The 20414-nt window shown below is 43.4% G+C and overlaps 1 protein-coding gene across 9 annotated transcripts in view; it reads left to right on the forward strand.

The window, feature by feature from the left end:
* The window catches only part of SULF1 (sulfatase 1), a 161289-nt gene that overhangs the window by 110469 nt on the left and 30406 nt on the right, over window positions 1-20414 (forward strand). For 7 of the 9 annotated variants that reach the window (XM_060287339.1, XM_060287341.1, XM_060287334.1 and 4 more), the window contains 6 exons: window positions 1841-2010; window positions 13308-13458; window positions 14399-14574; window positions 16280-16408; window positions 16662-16718; window positions 17502-17631. In XM_060287339.1, the coding sequence (XP_060143322.1) occupies window positions 1841-2010; window positions 13308-13458; window positions 14399-14574; window positions 16280-16408; window positions 16662-16718; window positions 17502-17631 (813 nt within the window). The remainder of the gene's footprint in view (window positions 1-1840; window positions 2011-13307; window positions 13459-14398; window positions 14575-16279; window positions 16409-16661; window positions 16719-17501; window positions 17632-20414) is intronic. The other 2 variants (XM_060287340.1, XM_030859601.2) reach the window with 1 other exon arrangement.

The raw sequence follows: 20414 nt of genomic DNA on the forward strand, positions 1-20414 counted from the left end.
AAGGGACATGCCCCACGATTCAATCCTAGGATTTCCAAATCAGGTCATAGAAAATGAAATGGACATGTCCCATGGTTCTCTAACAAATGGATCCCAGATTAGAGTTTGTAAAAGTCACACAGGTTTTGTGGTTGCCAACTTAAAACTATTTCCAGATCGCAAGAGTGGAGGGGAAAGCATCTTTGAATTTAGCCTGCTAATTAGCCTAAAATGCCTTCTGCCCTCCTAGCCATATCCATCTCTTCCTCATTTATCTAAAAGAAGCCGAGAACCTGCTCTATCTAGCACAGGTCACTACGAAACAGCTATTGGTAGAAGTCAGAGAGACGAGACTTGATCGAACTTTGGCACATTGCTGTCTTTCCACTTGGCCTGATTTGAGCACAGGGGACTTGGGGTGAGGGTGTATGTCTCACTCTTTCATACCCTTCAGAAAACAACACATGCAAATGAATGCGTATTAGCAATTCACAAACATTGCTAATAGGTTTCCAAACTCATCAAAGTTGAGAGCTGGCAGGGACCTTGGAGGCAGATTTGAGCACTGTCCTACCAAGTGCAGTCATTGTCACTGCTCATTTTTTATCTTGTGGGGATGCTTGTCATGCTTCTGTTCAAGCTATTAACCCTTCTTTCCCTGTTGTCCTAAGGAGAGCAAAGTAATCAAGATTCCTTCCAAAGACCAAATCAGCGTAACTTGCCCATTATCACAGCTGATTAAGTGTCAAAGACAACTGTGTCAAAAAGAATATGTATCTTTTTTTAGGGAGGAAAGGAATGAAACAGACACTCCCATGGACGAAGGTGTTAGCCTGTGGACTTGTCCTAACAATGACACAGATTTGGTCCCTTGGGCGCTGCTTTTGCAGCTGTTCTGGTCCTTGAATCTACATGTGATTAGTCATGCCTAGAAGCCTCTGACGGTGCACACTGCCTAGGCACTTTCTGAATAAACTTTATACCTGAGTTCCAGGCCAGTGATACACACTTAGAGGAAGCAGGTGTTTTAAGTTTTCATTTTTTCTTTTTTATTCCATTTCTTCCCCCCCTTCCCCTTATTGCTTTTGCATCAGCCCCTGGGACTGCCGGTTTAAGTTATTTTATTAACAAGTCAGGCTCTAATCCCAACAGCTGGGTAATTTTAGTTGTGCAATTAACAGTATCATCTGCTGGAGATCAACTGCTCCCCATACTGAGTGTTTCAAATAAATTAATTGATAAAATGTTGCCACTTTTCCCTGGGCACCCAGATTTTGGCCACGACTTTCATTAGCATTTATTATGTAATTCTCACAGGTGAATTTTTAGTTTAAGGAAAAGATCTTTTCTTTTGTTTGTGCATTTATGCGTGTGTGTGTATGCCTGTGTGTGTCTGTGTGTGTGTGTGTTCTGCAACTGTGAATTTGTAGTGGGCGTGGGTGTTTCCTGCCCTTGAAGTAATTAAATTTTTTTTGTCAAAGAATTACATCAGCGAAACCTGAGAATGAAATATGTATCCGGTGTTTCATGTGCTGGAGCATTTGTATTGCCAGATCTGATCATTATCTTGGGCAAACGGGGACTTGACCCTTTTTTTTTTTTTGCCTAATTCCTAAATTGCACATTATTTTTTAAAAAAGGTTTGTGCACGTTACCCCTTTAGCAAACCCAGAAGGTAACTGCCAGCTGATGTTCTCTGTCTCCGGAAGATGTGTTGCCCCTTTGGGAAGTAGTTTCCCTTCCTGCTTAAGGTCTTACCTCCTCGTTCAGTGAGTTGCTTCTGAGGGAAAGCAGTATTCAAATGTGATCTGATGAATGTCACCTTTTGTAATTTTTGTTTTGTGTCAAATATATGTTTCAGGACTACTTCACAGACTTAATCACTAACGAGAGCATTAATTACTTCAAAATGTCTAAGAGAATGTATCCCCATAGGCCCATTATGATGGTCATCAGCCACGCGGCGCCCCACGGCCCCGAGGACTCAGCCCCACAGTTTTCAAAACTGTACCCCAATGCTTCCCAACACATGTGAGTAACAACCTCAGCTCCGGGACCTGCCGAACGCAGGCCCCGCCTTTGCTCCCCATCTCGCTCCTCCCCTGCACCCCGTTTCCTTCCACGCGGCACCTCCACGAGACGGGAACGCCGGCTTCTGCCTCGAGACCGCGGAACAGGAAGACCCTGAACTCAAGGGCTTGTCGAGGTGCTTTGATTAGGAATCACATCCACATTTGTAAGCGGCTAAACGAAAAGAGAGAGAAGCATGCGGGGTGAATGGGGGGCGATTTTGATCAAGGGTTTCCTTCAGTTGTCTTAAATAATATTCATAGACGTGATCTGATAATAATAATGATCAAGCAGTGTGTTTCTCATAGCAGCTGGGTGGCAACCCCTGGTCTGGTTATAAAAACCCGGGTGGATTCCCTGGGCATGGACTGTTGCAGCTTTGCCGCAGATGTGCAATTAGCATTGCTACAGAGACAGCTGGAGTGGGCTTGCCCGAGAGGCCTTCTCAGGTCAGGCTTTCAAATAACCTGATGTTTCTTTTTAAGAGGAGGGGGTGGGGAGGCACAGCATAGAGGGCTGATGGCATACAGGGACAGGACAGAGAGCAGAGAGCTGTAATGTGCCTATCATTCTCACTAGCCAAAGTCGATGCTTAGGCAGCAGAGGACGTGATTTTGATTTTCACTCTGTCCGCACACTTTCTTCTTATCCATTGCAATAATGCACAGTCTACGCAGAGCAGCTGGCTCTGTGTCTGCTGAAAGTTTGACCACCAGAGAGGTAGGGAACAGGGTACTGGTGTGTTTCCTTCGTCACTAAACCTCCGGAATACATTCTTCATCTGTTTGTGCTTAAATATCATCCCTTTTCATCCACGCTGATTTTCTATCTGTGATCCCAGACAGAAAAAAAAAACAAAACAAAAAGATTAAATGTACTTCCTTACGAAAAGAGGTAAGTAACTACGGAAGGCATTCTAGTTGCTGGTCAAGACATATCCCTGGAAAACTTTTTCTTTTTATTCTTATTTTTTATCTTATTATAACTAATAAACTGCTGGCTCCTGGTCAGTGGTACTTAGATCCTCTCTATCGTATCAAGTGACTTAGAAAGAAAGAAAGACAAGAACTGACAATACGTACGAAGCCAGGGTGGGTGTCCTACTGAGCATGCCCAGGAACTTGGAGGGTGAAAGTGTTTCGATGCATAAAATATTGTCGACAAAGAAGGTTGCCCCAGCATCTGGGGAATACGGTCTGGATGAGCCATTGTGCTTTGGAATCAACCCTGTGGATGGATATACAAGCCTCTGAAAACCTACCCTACATATAGCTATGCAACTGAATTCATGAATGAAGCCCATGAGTGGTGAGTGGCTCTCCATTACCAATCACTTGCAAATTTAGTAACCAGCTGGTTCAGCGAGAGAAAAAGGTTTTTGCAGGCTTCTTCCATGCCCTGGGACCCACCTTTCTCTTTTCTTTTGAGTCAGAAATCGCTCCCTTTGTTGCGTTAACAGAATCTCAGCCTAAGGTGATTTTCCACAACTGTAAACTTCACTGATGTTTTCCCAAGTTGGAGGACAAGAGGTTGACAAAATGTGTTTTACGGCTCCTTAGAAGTCAGCCTGCCTTTGCAGCTTCAGGGCAAGGTCCTGAGCCTACAGGAAAATCAGCCACAGGCCAAGAGGTTCTGACAGCTCAGCGGCATGCACAGAGAGCAGTGCAGGACCAGAGGAATCTGCGAAGTTCTCGGGGCCTCAACAATAGCTTTTAAAAAAAAAAAAAAAAAAAGCATCTCTGATTGCAGCAATTTAAATTTCTAATAGTTCCACAAATATTTATGGAGCGCCACCTGTGACATTGTACAACACAGCAGGGATATAGGCACAAGGAAGACACAATTGCTAACCCTGGAGACCCAATGAACTAGGACAGAGGTTGGCACAGAGGGGCCAAATCCAGCTTGCCACCAGTTTTTATAAATAAAGTTTTATTGAAACACAGCCATGCTCATACAGTTAGGTATTGTCTATGGCTGCTTTTGCAACACGACAGTGGAGTTGCGTAGTTGCCGCAGATACCGTATGGCCTACAGTGCGTAAACTATTTACTGTATGATTCTTTACAGATAAGTTTGTCCTGGTCCCCTGCTCTAGGGGGTAGTGTCCAAATAGTCTTATCAGCAGCAGGCCCAGCAGTAAGTACTAGAGCAGGGATCCCAGGGGCTGTGGAAGTTTGGAGGAGGAAGCATGCACATCTTTTAGAGGAACAAGGGAAACTTCAGGGCCCAGAAGGCATTCAAAGTGGGCCGCAAAGGATGGGCGAAATTTCTGCAGCTGATATGCAGAGATTGGGTAGATGATTTCAGGAAGAGAATGTGGCGTAGAAAAGTGGTCACCATGTAAATGAGGCCATCTAAGATGTGACCTAGGAAAGCAATAAGGGATAAAGCTAGAAAGAGAAATTCACAGAATATTGAGAATTTGTGTAATTTGTATGTAAGCATAAGCAGAGAGTCCCTGGAGGCCATTTAGTAAAGGTAGAATGACATCATATGTGAGTTGATCATTTTCTCATGCAAAGTTGCCATTATTCCTCTTTAATGCAAATGAACCACCTGTGTGCCTTAGTAGTGATGCTACTAAGGGAAATCTGCACATGGCAGAGTGGAAAGTTCTCAGGCCTTGGAGCTGACAAGCGTGGGTTCCTATCTCAGCTGTCCTCGCTGAGCCTGTGGGCCGTTTCTTTAAGCTCTCAGAACCTGCATTGTCTCATCTGTAAAATGGGAGTAATCACTAGCACCTTGACGTGGTGTCATGAGTGACAATTAAAAGGGGCCCCACCTTGGGCCTGGGACACAGAAGCCACTTCATAGATGCTAATTCTCATTGATCCTTTCTGTTAAGACAAACCATAAAAAACTGTTCTTTCCGGATTGGATCTTTCTTGACCTACAAAAAGTGCTGCTTCGTTTGGTTCAACTTAACGTTCAGGGAAAGCAGCTAGAGAAAGGACGAGTTGATACTTGTCCGTGGTGCCTTGACAAGTCTGTTGACTAGCTAAGACCCGCATTGATGAGGCTGTCACACCTGGCTATTCTAAAAACACAGACAGAAGCAGCAGCCCGGGCTGTGTTATCTTTGCCAGGTGCAAAATGTGCTATAGGCAAGTGCTAGTTTGGAGAACACTCCTGGCCACAGAAGATGAAAATTCACACCGTGGGATGAGCGATTCAGCTTCTGTTTGCTGCTGAGCTTGGGGCTTTGTGTACCTAGAATGGGGAGATCCGCTGTGTCTCCTGCAGCCCTTAGAAGCCTTGAATTCGGGCATCTTTGTTGTAAAAGTCTCCCCGCTGCCGCTGGAGGAAAGGGCTGGAGAGAGTCCGTGTGCGTCTCTTGTCACTGTGAGTGACTGCCCAGGTTCACAGTTCAGTCCACACACAAAAGGAGTGAGACAAATTGAAGGCAAGCTTTCCATTGTGGCGCTCCGAGCTCCTGAATGGCTGGTTTCCTTAGCGAGAACAACAGCAAGGCATTCAAGCAAAGGGATGCAAGAAGTTAAGTGCTTTGCAGAGATATTCGGCAGGCCCTAGGAAAGCAGAACGAGAAGCTGCAGGCTCTCCCCTTTCGGCGGGGGGATTCAAGCCATGTGAGCGCTCTCCTTGAGGTCACCTTCCTTGGTGGTCAAGCATTTTCCAGATGCCTTTCATCCGCCTTGGGTTAGAGCTATCTGACCCCCTCAGCCTGCAGCGAATGTATCAGGTTTCCATGGTGTTCGCCGTTCCAACAAAGGAAGGAAGCCAGTCCAATATTGCGGCTAGAGGTTATGCCAGCCGGCTAAGAATGAGAACAGATTACAGACGGACGGAAGACACTGTTTGATCAGACAGTGGCTCAGCCACTCCTGGCCTCTGAGAGTTCTGAGGGAGCCTCCGTCATGATAATCACCTATAATCACCGTTACCATAGAGCCCTTCACTATGGCTGCGACCCTACTGCACTTCCCAGTAAATTCTCTCCCCCTTATCCTCACAGTAATGCTCTAGCCTCATCCTCACTTGGCATCACTTTTCTCTCCTGGCCTCAGTGATGTGATAATATGCACCTGTGGACAAAAGCCTTTATGAGAAAGGAGATTCCATTTATCTTCCCGATGATTCTATGAAGGGCTCAGACTTCCTGAATACTTTCCTACCAACTAAGCATCTATGAACTTAAAACTTTTTTTTGTTCCAATTCAACAGTTCTTTCTTTCTGTCCCTGGAAATGTGTATGACTGTACACACACACACACACACACGCACACGCACACACACACACACAGAGGTTCACGTGAAATCTAAAATTTCAGTACCACTAAGTTGCAGGAATTGTTCTGACAGTGGAGTTTGGGATGGACACGGCACGTCAAAGGGAAAACTACGTCTGTGTAGCCTCAGAACAGTTTTCAAAACACCTTTGTTATCTAAAGTTGGAAAGAAATGTCTTGCCTTAAAAAGAATGTGCACGTTCTCCCTCATTTCTTCCACAAATACATAAAAGGATATGTTTTTGAAGATGAGAGAGTTTTAAATCCCCCATAAACATTTGTGATTGGGGCAGAATTCATTGCTCCCTTTCCTCTATTCCCACTCTCTTCTTCTCTCTATGTTTACTACATATCCCATTGCACTGGCTGTTTACCCAGATCCCCGAAGTGCAATCGCACAAGTCCAGGGGGCCGTTTTCACACTCAGTATCACGTGAATGGTGCCCTGCTGCTAGGCAAGGTCGCTCTTTCCCAAAGGCAGGACCCAGTGGTCCATCTCTACCTCTCGTTGTCTGGTGAGCACAGCTCCTGTTGCTCTAGTTGTACAATACGTTTTTGTTTAGCAAATGAGTAAACATATTAACCCCACCAACTAGCTGACATTAAGACACTATTTTAACTAGTATGAAAATAGTTGAACAATCAGTTTTATAAATTAAATGAGTACCTAGAGATAGTATAATTTCGTAAATTTTTAGATTAAAAAAATGAATACCCAAAGTTTATTTTTTTTTAAAAAAAAGACCCAAATAGCTTTGCCCAGGTCACATAAGTAGACAGGGACAAAACTGGAGCCCAAACTCGACTCTCTTGGACCCTAGATCTTTCCACTACACCGGGCTTGTTCAGTACCCATCACAGTCACAATTGATAGGAGAAGAGTTCCCTACGTATGTCTTTGCACAATTAGAATTGGAGTTTGCAGCATCATTGGAAGACTCTTTAAATTAGTTTTATGATATGCCTTTTTATTTTAAAGTTTTATGATTTATCTATAATCAAGATCATTTGGTATTATCCTGCATGTGTTCAAATATTGCCTACCTAAAGACATTTGAACTCAAATGGGGAAGATCTCCAAGAAGTCAATTAAATTAAATACGTTTAATTTTAGTGAAAGCTGAGATGGTGTGGCCTGGGAGATTAAGTCTAGAATTTCCAGTATAATGCTTTGAGTGTGTGCGTCTTAAATCTATACAACTAACTTATTCTGGGAATCGAGACCTATTTCTCAGTGAGTGATTATCTTGCTACCAATAAGGGTATTAAGAGTTAGGATTTTTGTTGTCGTATGAGACTAAATAGCAAATGAAGAAAACATGTTCAAATACAAAACGCTCAAAATATATTTATTTTCTGTGGGGTGACAGCAAAGACCATCAGTGGCACAAATGAACTGCTGAGTTCTTTGCATTTTGCCGCGAATGGGTTTAATATATGACACATGCATTTCTTGAAACTATTTCTGTGCTAGTAAGAATTATTCTCCCTAAACAACCACCCATCAAATAGAAAGGGGACATGATTGATTTTCAGAATTCTTATCCCTGTTATGTCAATAAGCAATACGAGCAAGAAAACCAAAGCCCGGGGAGAATTGGCATTGATGGCAAAGGTTGAACGTACAAGGCCAGTAGTCTGAGCGATCTGCGAGCTCGTACACTGAGCAATAACTCCAGACAAACAATGACTAGAGGAAAGCAATGTGCAGGGAAGCCTTGCTGGGCAAAGCTCACGTTTTTAAGTATTGGAATAATCTGTTGAGGGTTACAGGTACCTTCCTGAAAGTTAGGAGGTCTGGAGAGCATAGTTCTGGGCCAAACATGTATCTGAACAAACAACAGACCAGGCACATGTGACTGTAATTCTGACAGATTTTCGTTTTTTGAGGGTTTTTTAAAAGAAAGCAACAGAAACTCAAAAAACGACAAGTTGGTCCTTTGTCCTCTCCATTTTCAAGCAAACAGCCAGTGTTATCTACCTTCTTGAGGATGCCTCCAGTGTGCCCTGGAGGGTCAGACTTGATTCTGTATTTGCAACAAACATAGACACATAGCAGCTGGTGGGAGGCGTCTGAATGGGAAACAGAAGCAGCTAATATTTTATTTTATTTATTTTTTATTTTATTTATTTTTTCTTTATTTATTTTTGGCTGCGTTGAGTCTTCATTGCTGCCCGTGGGCTTTCTCTAGTTGCGGCAAGCGGGGCCTACTCTTTGTTACGGTGCGCGGGTTACTCATCGTGGTGGCTTCTCTTGTTGTGGAGCACGGGCTCTAGGCGTGTGGGCTTCAGTAGTTGTAGCACACGGGCTCAGTAGTTGTAGCTCGCGGGCGCTAGAGCACAGGCTCAGTAGTCGTGGTGCACGGGCTTAGTTGCTCCGTGGCACGTGGGATCTTCTCGGACCAGCACTCGAACCCGTGTCCCCTGCATTGGCAGGCGGATTCTTAACCACTGCGCCACCAGGGAAGCCCGCAGCTAATATTTTAAATTAGGATGAAGGCTAATGATTTCAGGACTTACTTTTTATAGAAAGAAATGTATGGATCCGTGCTTTTTTTTTTTGCGGTACGCAGGCCTCTCACTGTTGTGGCCTCTCCCGTTGCGGAGCGCAGGCTCAGCGGCCATGGCTCACGGGCCCAGCCGCTCCGCGGCATGTGGGATCTTCCCGGACCGGGGCACGAACCCATGTCCCCTGCATCGGCAGGCGGACTCTCAACCACTGCGCCACCAGGGAAGCCCTGGATCAGTGCTTTTAATGATGGGGATTTTGAGGTGCTTGTTGGGGACGGCAGTTCAGTGTGACATCATGGAGGGAGCAGGGGTCCCAGCATGTTCTTTCAGGGCCACCTCCATACGCTTTACTATGTCATTTGTAAAGTGGGAGTAAGATGCCCTGCCGTCTCCGGGCTGCTACAGCAAGCAGGTGAGCTGTGACGTGATAAGCTCTCTCCCAGCTACCTGTAAGTGTGGGTGTGATGTGGTCACAGCATTTGTCCTCTGGAGTCACTGACACCTCTTTGAAGCCTCACGAGAACTCTTTGAAATCCTTGCTCCCGTTATAGAGATGAGGAAACAGAGGCCTAGAGAAAAAAGTTGCTCTAGATCACACACTAGTAAATAACAGGACTGGGATGAGAATTCAGGTCTGATTCCAAAACATTCTGGAACAATTGGATATGTGGTTTTCCACTGTTCCCTAAAACAGTTACTTGCTTCTCTGTGGCTCGTGGGCCAGCCAACAGCTCCAGGCTCTGTCTGAATAATTGTAAGTCAATTCTTAGGACGGCAAGCCTTCATTATCCCTGGGGGACAGAAGGCTGCATCTTCCAGGAATTTGGCAAACCCCAGCAGGAGGCAACCACAGGTCTTTGGCAAAAGATCACTTTTCAACAACAGTGTCAGTTCCAGCGACCCCCAACCTTCCACCTGCAGGTCCCTGGACAGCTGCTGTTCTGTGGGAAGCAGTGGCAGCCTGTCTTCCTTTAAAAGGCAAATGCTTATCCCCCCTCCCCCCCTGCTGAGATCCCACCTGGGATCTCATCCCCAGAGCAGGTGTGTGTGTGGGGGGTCATCTCCCACATCCAGAAATTAAGAAAAACAGGGGATGGGGGAAGGACAGCTTTGACAGCGGACCTGAACTCTCCCTTTTAATATAAGCCAGATTGAACATATGTCATTCTGTAAATCCGAGAGTCCAATTTGAGCCTTGTAATTTGCTGCAACCTTCCCTGTTCCTCAAAGCGAGGTGGATGGAACCCTGCCAAGCACGTGAAGGTAAACGGTGGAGGACATGATTGGCCCACGGTGAGCCTGCCTTTCGGTTCCCTATTGTAATTTTTAATTGTGTTGAGTTTTTGTGGTTTAAAAAAAATCGACTAGATTTATTTTAAAATTAAGGCAAACCAACATCAAAGGCAGTAAGAGGAGAGGGTGAGGTATTATGAAGAAACCCCATGTAATCTTTTATAGCCGTATTGTTTTTCAGGGCACGTATCAGTAAGTGGTGAGGGACCTTTTGTGACCAACTTGCTCTATTTCTCTGACCTCAAACTACCCCCATGGGTGAAAATCTCTTTCCGCCAGGATTTAGATGGCCCCTCTCTCCACCTCCTCTTCTGTCTCTTAATCTAATCCTGTTTGTAAGGCGACACGCTGTGTGAAGAATAAGAAACATGGGCTTAAGTCCCTTCCTACTGCCCAGGCCCCTGAGATACAAGAGTCAGATTTGGCCCGTGGTGCAATTTTAGATATGAAGAACGCTTTCGGGCCAAAAGTGGGACCATTTGGCTCATGAGGTGTCTACTTGGTAAGGAGACGAAAGTTAATGTTGAAAGTTTCTCCTACAGAGAATGGCAAGTGATATCTGAAAGTTTGTTTTTTAATGCCATGAGATTTTTTTCAACCCATATCCTTTTATAGAACACATTTTTTTATTGGCTCATGTAGGAAACTCAGGTACGTCTTCTGTTCTGGGCACTTTAAAGTGATAGATAGATAGATAGAGATAGAGAGATAAATATAGATAGAGGGGATAGAGATAGATGACAGATAGATATAGATAGATAATAGAGAGAGAGAGAGAGATAAATATAGATAGAGGGGATAGAGATAGATGACAGATAGATATAGATAGATAATAGAGAGAGAGAGAGAGAGAGATAAATATAGATAGAGGGGATAGAGATAGATGACAGATAGATATAGATAGATAATAGACAGACAGATATAGATAGATAATAGATAGATAGACAGACAGATTCGTTGTTCCTCAAAACAACTTTTTATTAGAGATGCCCTTATCCCCATTTACAGATGAGCAAATCGAGCTGCAGGTGCTTTTCCCACCCTACAAATCTGTCTCCTTAAAGGGGAGTTAACTTACACTTCTGAGTGTAACTTGTACACTTTTAGTGACAGTGTCTCCTGTGCTCTGTGTTATATTGTCATTTGAGCTGTGGCATTTCTGCTGGTTAACCCGCATCCTTACAGATCATCAGGGTAACTTTTTACACCAGGAAGACCAATGGTACCAAAACAGCATTTTCAAATATAAAAGAGAGGTGCTGCAAATCCACTGGCAGAAGAAAATGCATAGTCACAGGTGGCATTTATAGAGCCCTGTGTTCATGGAAACACCCCTGTGTACAATCATACATCTCAGAAACTCCAAGTTCCCCCATGCGAAATTCCCTCCATGACGGAACCACTGGAACACGGTCGAGGCTCCTGGACTCACCAGGCTCACAGCGACTGATTGTTTCTCCAGTTTTATAATAAATGATGCCACAGGGTCACCTTCAGTCGTCATTATCCACCATCTTTCACTGATAGGATCCTCCCCAGAACAGAGACTGGTAATGAAATTTCTCGATCAACATAGACTGTTGCTTATTCTGTGAGACTGGCTCTTTGCACAGTTGTGGTTCATATGAAGAGCAATCTCAGATGCAGGAAACTCCCCTCGTTCTACTTTCTTTTCATTTTTTTAAAGTGAATGGGCTTTGGAACCAAGTCCTCGTTCTATTACCCGCTAATTTTATTAACCTGAGAAAGTTATTTACCTTTGCTAAGCCTTAGTTTTCTCGGCTGTAAAGTAGGAATGATAAAACTATATCCCAGAAGAGCTGAGCTAATTAAATGAATTGATGTGAATAAAACACTTAGCACGATACCTGACACGTGGTAAATACTCACTAAGTTTTTAATATTTATTAAATGTTTAATAAAACATTTATTAAATGTTTAATAAAACATTAAGTATTTATTTAATGTTTAATATTAAACAACGCTTATATGCTTATCAGCTAAGGAAAAGGTTCAAGTACGTTATAGTCTGGCCGAGAGGTCAAATGAAAAACAAACATTTCTCACTGTGAGAATTGTTCTAGCATAGATATGTTCTTTGCGAGTGTGAGGTAGCAGCATCTAATGGTCCAGGGAGCTGGGGAATACTTCAAAGAGAAAGTGACGTGCTTTGTGTGGCCCCAAAGGAAAGTATGGACACCTCTTGGATCTCTGCAATAGATTAAATATAGGCTTGAACCACCTGTCCTAGAACAACAGAACCCACTTCCCTATAGTTAACAAAAAATTATGCCCTGCGCCTATATTGATTTGTCTATAATGAATAGCTCTATTGGTAAGCATGTATATTGCCGTAGACTTGGTTATAATTCCAGAAAATCCAATTAAATTAATGGTATCTTGGGCTTCCCTGGTGGCGCAGTGGTTGAGAGTCCACCTGCCGATGCAGGGGACGCGGGTTTGTGCCCCGGTCCAGGAAGATCCCACATGCCGCGGAGTGCCTAGGCCTGTGAGCCATGGCCGCTGAGCCTGCGCATCCGGAGCCTGTGCTCTGCAACGGGAGAGGCCACAACAGTGAGAGGCCCGCGTACCACACAAAAAATAATAATAATAATAATAAATTAAAATTAATTAATTAATGGTATCTATATACAAGGTTAGGAATGAGAAAAATTCATAGAGACTAGATATGTAAGTAATCCATAAAATACCCTAGTAAATTCAAGAGAAGAAAATGTATTGCAATTTTGATTCCTCATCATTGCACATAATGTATCAGTGACTATATTTCATGGCCTAATTAGCAATAAAATTTTTCGAGTTAATATCACCATGAGAACATTCTCTTCTACATTACTGAGTTTTATCTGTAGATTTGTAACATGACCACAATCATGTTGACGTGTTTTTACACATTTTAGTCAAAGGACCCAAAGGAACTTGCACTAATTAGATTTTTAGCTGCCAGTCTTGGTCTTCTAAGTTTGAATCCGTATACTTTCAGAGGGCTTGCGCTGTTTGGGGTGGTGCGGACTTCAGATCTCTATATAAACACAGAGAGATATATGGGAGAAAAAAATACTTTAGCAGTGTCTAAATTATCTTTCCTAAATTGTTATTGTTATTTCACAGCCTTTAACTTGAGATATGTCTCTAAATGGCTGAAAAGCGTATATAGTAAGACTCGTTTCTGAATATTTGCAGAACTCCTAGTTATAATTATGCACCAAATATGGACAAACACTGGATAATGCAGTACACGGGACCCATGCTGCCCATCCACATGGAATTCACAAACGTTCTACATCGCAAACGGCTTCAGACTTTGATGTCAGTGGATGACTCTGTGGAAAGGGTAAGCACACGAACTTGCCTCAGTGACAGGCTTTGGTCCAGCTCCCCTTACGTAGACCCATTCTTGCCCATCCTGTTTTTGTAGTTGTTGTTTTTCATTTTAAGAGAGAGAGTGTGCGTGTATTCTGTTAATTCACCATTGCTCCCTTATCTTGTCCCCTTTCTATTACCTCTCCGTGCTTGGCTCTTGTGGAGCCAGTAGCAGAGAGGAGATACAAATCAAGACATCATAAATCAAGGGCTAGAGCTGCAAATACCTTCAGGAATTAAGCAAATAATGTAAGTAGCTAAATCAGATCCAGTATAAGGCAATAGGGAATGGTGGGGCTTGTGGTGAACTTGAAACTAAATGCCCCCATCTAAAGCAGGGAGCAACTACTCAACTTCAACTAATTTTTGTTGTGTAAGAATGTGGATCCAGTATCAAGTCCTCTGACTTCTAAAAGAAGCCAGAAATACAAATATTTTATTTGAAATTTCCCGAATTTTAAAACATAAGCCAAACAAGACATGCCTGAAGGCTGGATCTAGCTGGATCGGGCTCAGAAATAGCCTGTTTTTAACCCTTGATAACTAGATATGAGTGATGATAGTCAAATTTGCTTTTAAATGGATTTTTCAAAGTAAAACCTTAAAGTTTGGTGGTGGAGGTTGTTTTGTGGGGGTTTTTTTTCCAAATAGGCAAACAAAACCTTTAAATAAAACGTACCAGACTCACAAAAGTTACATATTATACAAAATCCACTGTGTTATTAGACTTTTTCCCTCCAGGATTGCAGGCAACTGGAAAATGTGGGTAATGTACATGTTTGTTGGCCTTATTAAAGCAACTCTTGCCTTCTAAAAATAATGGGAAAAAGGTTTGGGTGAAATCATGGCAGCACTGTTGTCATCTTACGCCATCACAATTGCTTCTGACTGGTGTCTGTGCTGTGTTTCAGCTGTATAATATGCTTGTGGAAACGGGGGAGCTGGAGAACACTTACATCATCTACACTGCCGACCACGGTTACCATATCGGGCAGTTTGGACTGGTCAAGGGGAAATCCATGCCATATGACTTTGATATCCGTGTGCCTTTCTTTATTCGTGGTCCAAGTGTAGAACCAGGATCGATGTACGTATTTCTCTGTTTCCAACATTCAGCTGTCATAGCTCGTGTACGTCTGAGATAATTCAATTACCAATCTCAGGCTCTGGTTTCCTTTCATCCAAACAAAAAGGGTGCATGTAGGTTGGTAATTCAGAAGACAAAAACCTCCTCCCTGCTCCACCCCTCCCCCACTTCTGCCACATGTTAAATTAACTAAAGTATACTCTTTCAAGAGAAAGGAAAAATAACTGTATCAGTGATTCATTCTCTCAAATTTACCAGAATGCATGAGGCTGTGTGCACAGACACAGAATGTGATCTTTAGGAACATTATCCTTACCTTCTTTGAGTCTTTTTTTAAAAATAACCAGTCCTTCCTCTTGTTTTGTTGGGGGTTTTTTTTGCAGGCCTCTCACTGCTGTGGCCTCTCCCGTTGCGGAGCACAGGCTCCGGACGCGCAGGCTCAGCGGCCATGGCTCACGGGCCCAGCCGCTCCGCGGCATGTGGGATCTTCCCGGACTGGGGCACGAACCCGCGTCCCCTAAATAGGTAGGCGGACTCTAAACCACTGCGCCACCAGGGAAGCCCTTGTTTTTTATTTTTTAATTATTACTAAAGAATTTTTTAAAGAAAATTAAATTTTAAGAACTTTAAATAAAGTTTAAATAAATTTTAAGAAAAGAAGCCTGAAGGACTGGAATTCCATTTCTGTCACCTTAAGCAAGTCTCTGCATCCCTCTGTATCAAGATATTCCCATCGTAAAATGGGTTTCATTTGCCCTACCGATCAAAATGTTTCGTGTAACTGTTAGTAGAGATATAGCAGGTGCTGCCCGTTAAAAAGCATCTGTGAAAAACTTCTGATATTATTATGGAAGCAATAGGCAATATTCAAATGGAGGCAACTCAACCACTTAAATAAATGTGTTTTTAATCATTAAAAAATGTTTTGTGTAAAATGAGATCATGTACATGAAACAATTATGGAAAGAGTAAAAGAAAAGAGTGCAAGTAGAATTCAAAAGCTGGAATGATCCTTAAAGACCATCCAGCCTGGACCCCTGATTTCACAATGAAGACGCTCCACAGACAGGGTACGTGCCTCTCTCAGAGTCCCCGATCGTGGAGGTGGCAGCCTTGGGGCCCAGATCCCAGATATTCTGAGTCTCATCTACGAGTCTCGTCCGCAGCTGCATTCCACTGCATCCTGGGGACGAGGGGATGGCAGTAAGAAGGACTCCTTTGGAGAATGTTATCCTGTCTCTCCAGATCATTGGAAACCCCTGGGGAAGTGTCAGATCTAGAGTGACAAGGCTTTATGTTTGCAAGACTAGGAAGCATGGATTGAATTCAAGTATAAAAACCTTGTGTCCTTTTTCAGAAGGTTGATTTCGGAGCCCTAGTTCAACAGAGGAGTGGTGGACTATTGGGTTTCAGAAGAAAATACACAGCTTACAAAAACCAAATATCAGGCCACAATTTGTCGGTCAGTGTGGCCAGAGTTCCGGGGTGCAGGCATCTCTCCAGCCCTGTGACAGCCAGTTCATCTTTCTCTTGGCCCTGGTTGCTGACCACTCAGGCACCTCCCAGATGCAGCCACCGTCCCTTGGGGACCAGATGAGAGGCTGAGAAGCAGTGAAGGCCAGGGAGTCCTGGGATGGAGAAAACAGCCCTGGTGGCACCCTCCACTGGTGCTGGGTCTGGGGCGTGACCATCTGTCCCTTTGCAGAGTCCCACAGATTGTTCTAAACATTGACCTGGCCCCTACCATCCTGGACATTGCTGGGCTCGACGCACCTCCTGACATAGACGGCAAGTCTGTCCTCAAACTCCTGGACCAGGAAAAGCCAGGTAACAGGTGCGTCAGTTTTCTTCCCCTGAGCCAGCCCTGAGCACATTGGCTCCCAGAGCTGGGCAGCAGCTGGCAGAAGTAGAGGCAAAATACCCTTTGCACCTGAGGATCACCCTTGTGAATAGCGTATTAATGGAGATGCAGTCCTTGTGTCCTGGTCTGGGGAAGTGAGAGGTGTTGCTTTAAATAAACTGTTAGCACAGATCCGTTTGGAAAAACGTCCAAATGCCAACAGTAAATATTATTATTTTGCTTTCAGGTTTCGAACAAACAAGAAGGCCAAAATTTGGCGTGATACATTCCTCGTGGAAAGAGGGTAATTATTGGTTCCTAGGGTGCTTCTGGGCACCAGTCCTAGTGGGCAGCTCTCCCTGCTGGGAATGTTTTTCCCCTTATTTTGGTTTACTAAGCATGCAGATTTCGTAAACTTAGTCATAAGACTGAACATTTGCGACTCATCCTTCCCTGGCCAGCAGAGTAAGGATTGTTGCATCAGAATTGCAAAGATGGGACCACAGCCCTTACGTGGCTCTGGATTGACAGTTGCATTTCTCCACCTCGCTTCCTAATTGGACCAGTCAATTGACTTTCTCAACCTTCTTTCCCATCTTCTGCCTGACACCCTTTTCCTTCTTTTCCTTATGTGCCTTTACTAGTTTTGACTAGACAAATCTATGAGATTGTAACTGTTCCTGAGTCACTTCTGGGTTTGCCCTTTTGATTTATAACGCCCAGGGTCTTTGTTTTCCTACATACTTACACTGAGAGGGAGAAAAGCATTTCTATCATTGCTTTTTAACAAGAAAAGAACGTTAAGCCTGGAAAGCTAAACGTTTCTGCCCATAGTTTTGAAATGAATGGTTTTGGAGGAAATGACTCTTCCTCCCCTGACCTCTCGTCCTCATAGTTCCCAGCTGGTAATTTTTTTGCAAAGGACTCATGAAATGTGGGGTTCCTGTGGTTTTACCCTTGATATCAATTTCTTGCTGCCTGGAGAATGTGGAGTCATGTGACAGGGAAGGAAAAAGAACAGGCAGGTCTCAGCGAAGGTCATTTCAGATCCCTTCTCACAGAAGAAGCTTTTCCCTTTCTGTCAAAGGAAATTGCTACGTAAGAAGGAAGAATCCAACAAGAATATCCAACAGTCCAATCACTTGCCCAAATATGAGAGGGTCAAAGAACTGTGCCAGCAGGCCAGGTACCAGACAGCCTGTGAACAACCTGGGCAGGTGAGTGACACAGCTTTTCTGCACCATGACTCACATGCTTCTCTAATTCTAACGTAAAATCTTTTCAACATGTCCAATAATGTACATTTATGTATAAAGAATTTCTCCATAGCCGTCATGGAGTGCCCACTGTGACATCTTTCCCCTGACTGAGCAGTGTCTAACTGGTCCAAGCTGGGCCTTCTCATCACTGCTTGGGCTTCCTCCAACTAAAACAGATGGTGCTGGGCTTCCCTGGTGGCGCAGTGGTTGAGAGTCCGCCTGCCGATGCAGGGGACGCGGGTTCGCGTCCCGGTCCGGGAAGATCCCACGTGCCGCGGGGCGGCTGGGCCCGTGAGCCATGGCCGCTGAGCCTGCGCGTCCGGAGCCTGCGCTCCGCAACGGGAGAAGCCGCGGCAGTGAGAGGCCCGCGTACCACAAAAAAAAAAAAAAAAAAAGACGGTGCTCTCAGAGACTTCCAAATATCAGCCCAATTAGCCAGCATCCGTTCGAGATATCAGACATATGAAATGGATAGTCAGGTTAGAAAGATCAGAGACTGGTTCCATCTGAGGAAAAAGCTCCATCCCTGGGGCCCCTCCTAACTGGCCATCAGGAAGGGTCGAGTGGCAGCTTAATCAAGATCTTGGGTAGATGACTATGTATAAACTAGCTAACGAGTGAGAGCCTACCGTAGAGCACAGGGAACTCGACTCAATACTCTGTGGTGACCTAAATGGGAAGGAAATCCGAAAAAGAGGGGATATATGTATACGTATAGCTGATTCACTTTGCCAAAATCTAACACAAATTGCAAAGCAACTATACTCCAATAAAAATTAATTTAAAAAAAGAGATCTTGGGTAGATGCTGAGCCTCTGGACAGTGAATCACCCCAAGAGATTGGGTCTCCCCATGCTGACTAAGACCAGATGTCATCTAACCCAGAGAGGCGGACAGAGTCTGTGACCAAGGTTGAAGAATGAATAGGGAAGCCATATTCTGTTTGATGATTGTTTCTACCTGTGCTCACAAAATTTCTGACATCAAATATTTCATTAGAATAAATCCTCTTCGTTAATAGAAATATTACCAGGGAGTTCAGGGCTACCCAGAACACCAACTATTACCAATAAGAACTAAAGAATGACCGTGTGATGAATCAACACAGATCTGTTTTTAAGGAAAGTGAGAACATAGGAACACAAGTTACTCTAAGCACTCTTGATGGAAATCTCTGCTAGCTGGGAGAAATACACTATGTCATGATGAGAGGGACTGAATTTCTGCCTAAGTCATTGCAATTTAGAACAAAATTGGAGGAAAGAGAAAAATAACATTTATCGAGCATTTGTCTTATGCAAGACACTGCACCCAGAGTTTTATACACATTAGCTCAATTTAATCTTCACATCCGTTGAGTGAAGAAGGCGTAGACATCCTCATTTTACAACCTGGGGACCCATAAGTTTTCTGATTAAAACTCTGGTCTCTTGCTGCTTTCCAAGGTAAATTTCATTAACAAGGTGAAGAGAAGTTCAATTCTTCTGTGAGTCTTTTTTTTTTTTTTAATTTATCTGACCTCTAAATAACCACACAACTACCCAACATCAATCCAAGGTATCAGACACAGGAAATAAATAGCCCGTTATTATGAAAATGGCCTCACTCATTATACTCTATTTATACGGCATCTAGCGTATTGAATAGATGTTCATAATGAACTACCTGACCCTCATATGCTCTGAATTTCCTCATGCCTTTTCATACACAGGAATCCCTTTGAAGTGGAAAGAGGTGAGGAGGGAGGTCTCTTGAAGGAAGGGATAAAACCAGGCCTTCATGGCACTCTGGTAAGTCAGTTTTCAAGTGCTTAGTGGAGAAGCTTAGACCTATTCATTATACTTCAATTTGAAGTCTTCAAATCCTTCTTATGGAAGCTCTAAGTAGTATTATGATTAAACTCTCAGAATTGTTTTGTAGCTCTAAAATGATTTTTATGAGCCAGCCTCAATAGACTAACTTTACTTCTATTCAGGTGTTGGAAATATTCAGTGTTAAATATATCTCATGCACCTTGGTGATCTTGTTACTATTTCAGCCCTTTAAGTGGCGAGACTTATAACCCTTTGAGAATAAGATACATGGCCTACCTTTCAGTATACAGTTTTGCAAACCTATCCATATGGCTTGCGCTGAAGTTTTCCTATATGTCCTCAAGGACAAATGCAGGATAAACTAGATTATTGGCACAAGCTCTTCACTCATGTGCTGAATGCCAACTATGTTAAAAACTTCACTTTGCTTTTTTACATTAATAGTTTTCTAAACTCGTTTTGCCCCCATGAAATACTTTAATATTTGGCTCCCTGGAATTTTCCTCTGCTGCTTTATTTCTATGTTAATCAGTCTGAATTTGGATTCTATCACATAAATATATGAGAACTTCTCAAAGAGCAATCTCTTTGAGGAGTGCCTGAATTAATGGAGCAAAGAATTAGACTCTTCCCAATGGTGAATTCTTTCTATAGGTGGCGCTCAAACCGTAGCTTTAGAATCTGAGAACTGAGAAAATTTTGAGCCTCTTCAAGGCAGTTATTAAATCTGTCGGTCTAACCTGACATAGCTGTATTCTATAAATCTTTATATGTTGGCCTTTTGCTCTGTTATCTGGCTCCACTTTGAAGATTATCTTTTTAGTTACAATATCACTGACTTTTAGAAGAAAAGAAAAAAAGTCCAGAGTAATGAGATTGTTCAGGAACAAGGCGACAGCTAAGACTAGAGCTAACCTGCTTGGGTTT

The sequence above is a fragment of the Globicephala melas genome, chromosome 17, assembly GCF_963455315.2.
Source record: "Globicephala melas chromosome 17, mGloMel1.2, whole genome shotgun sequence".
Taxonomy (NCBI): Eukaryota; Metazoa; Chordata; class Mammalia; order Artiodactyla; family Delphinidae; genus Globicephala; species Globicephala melas.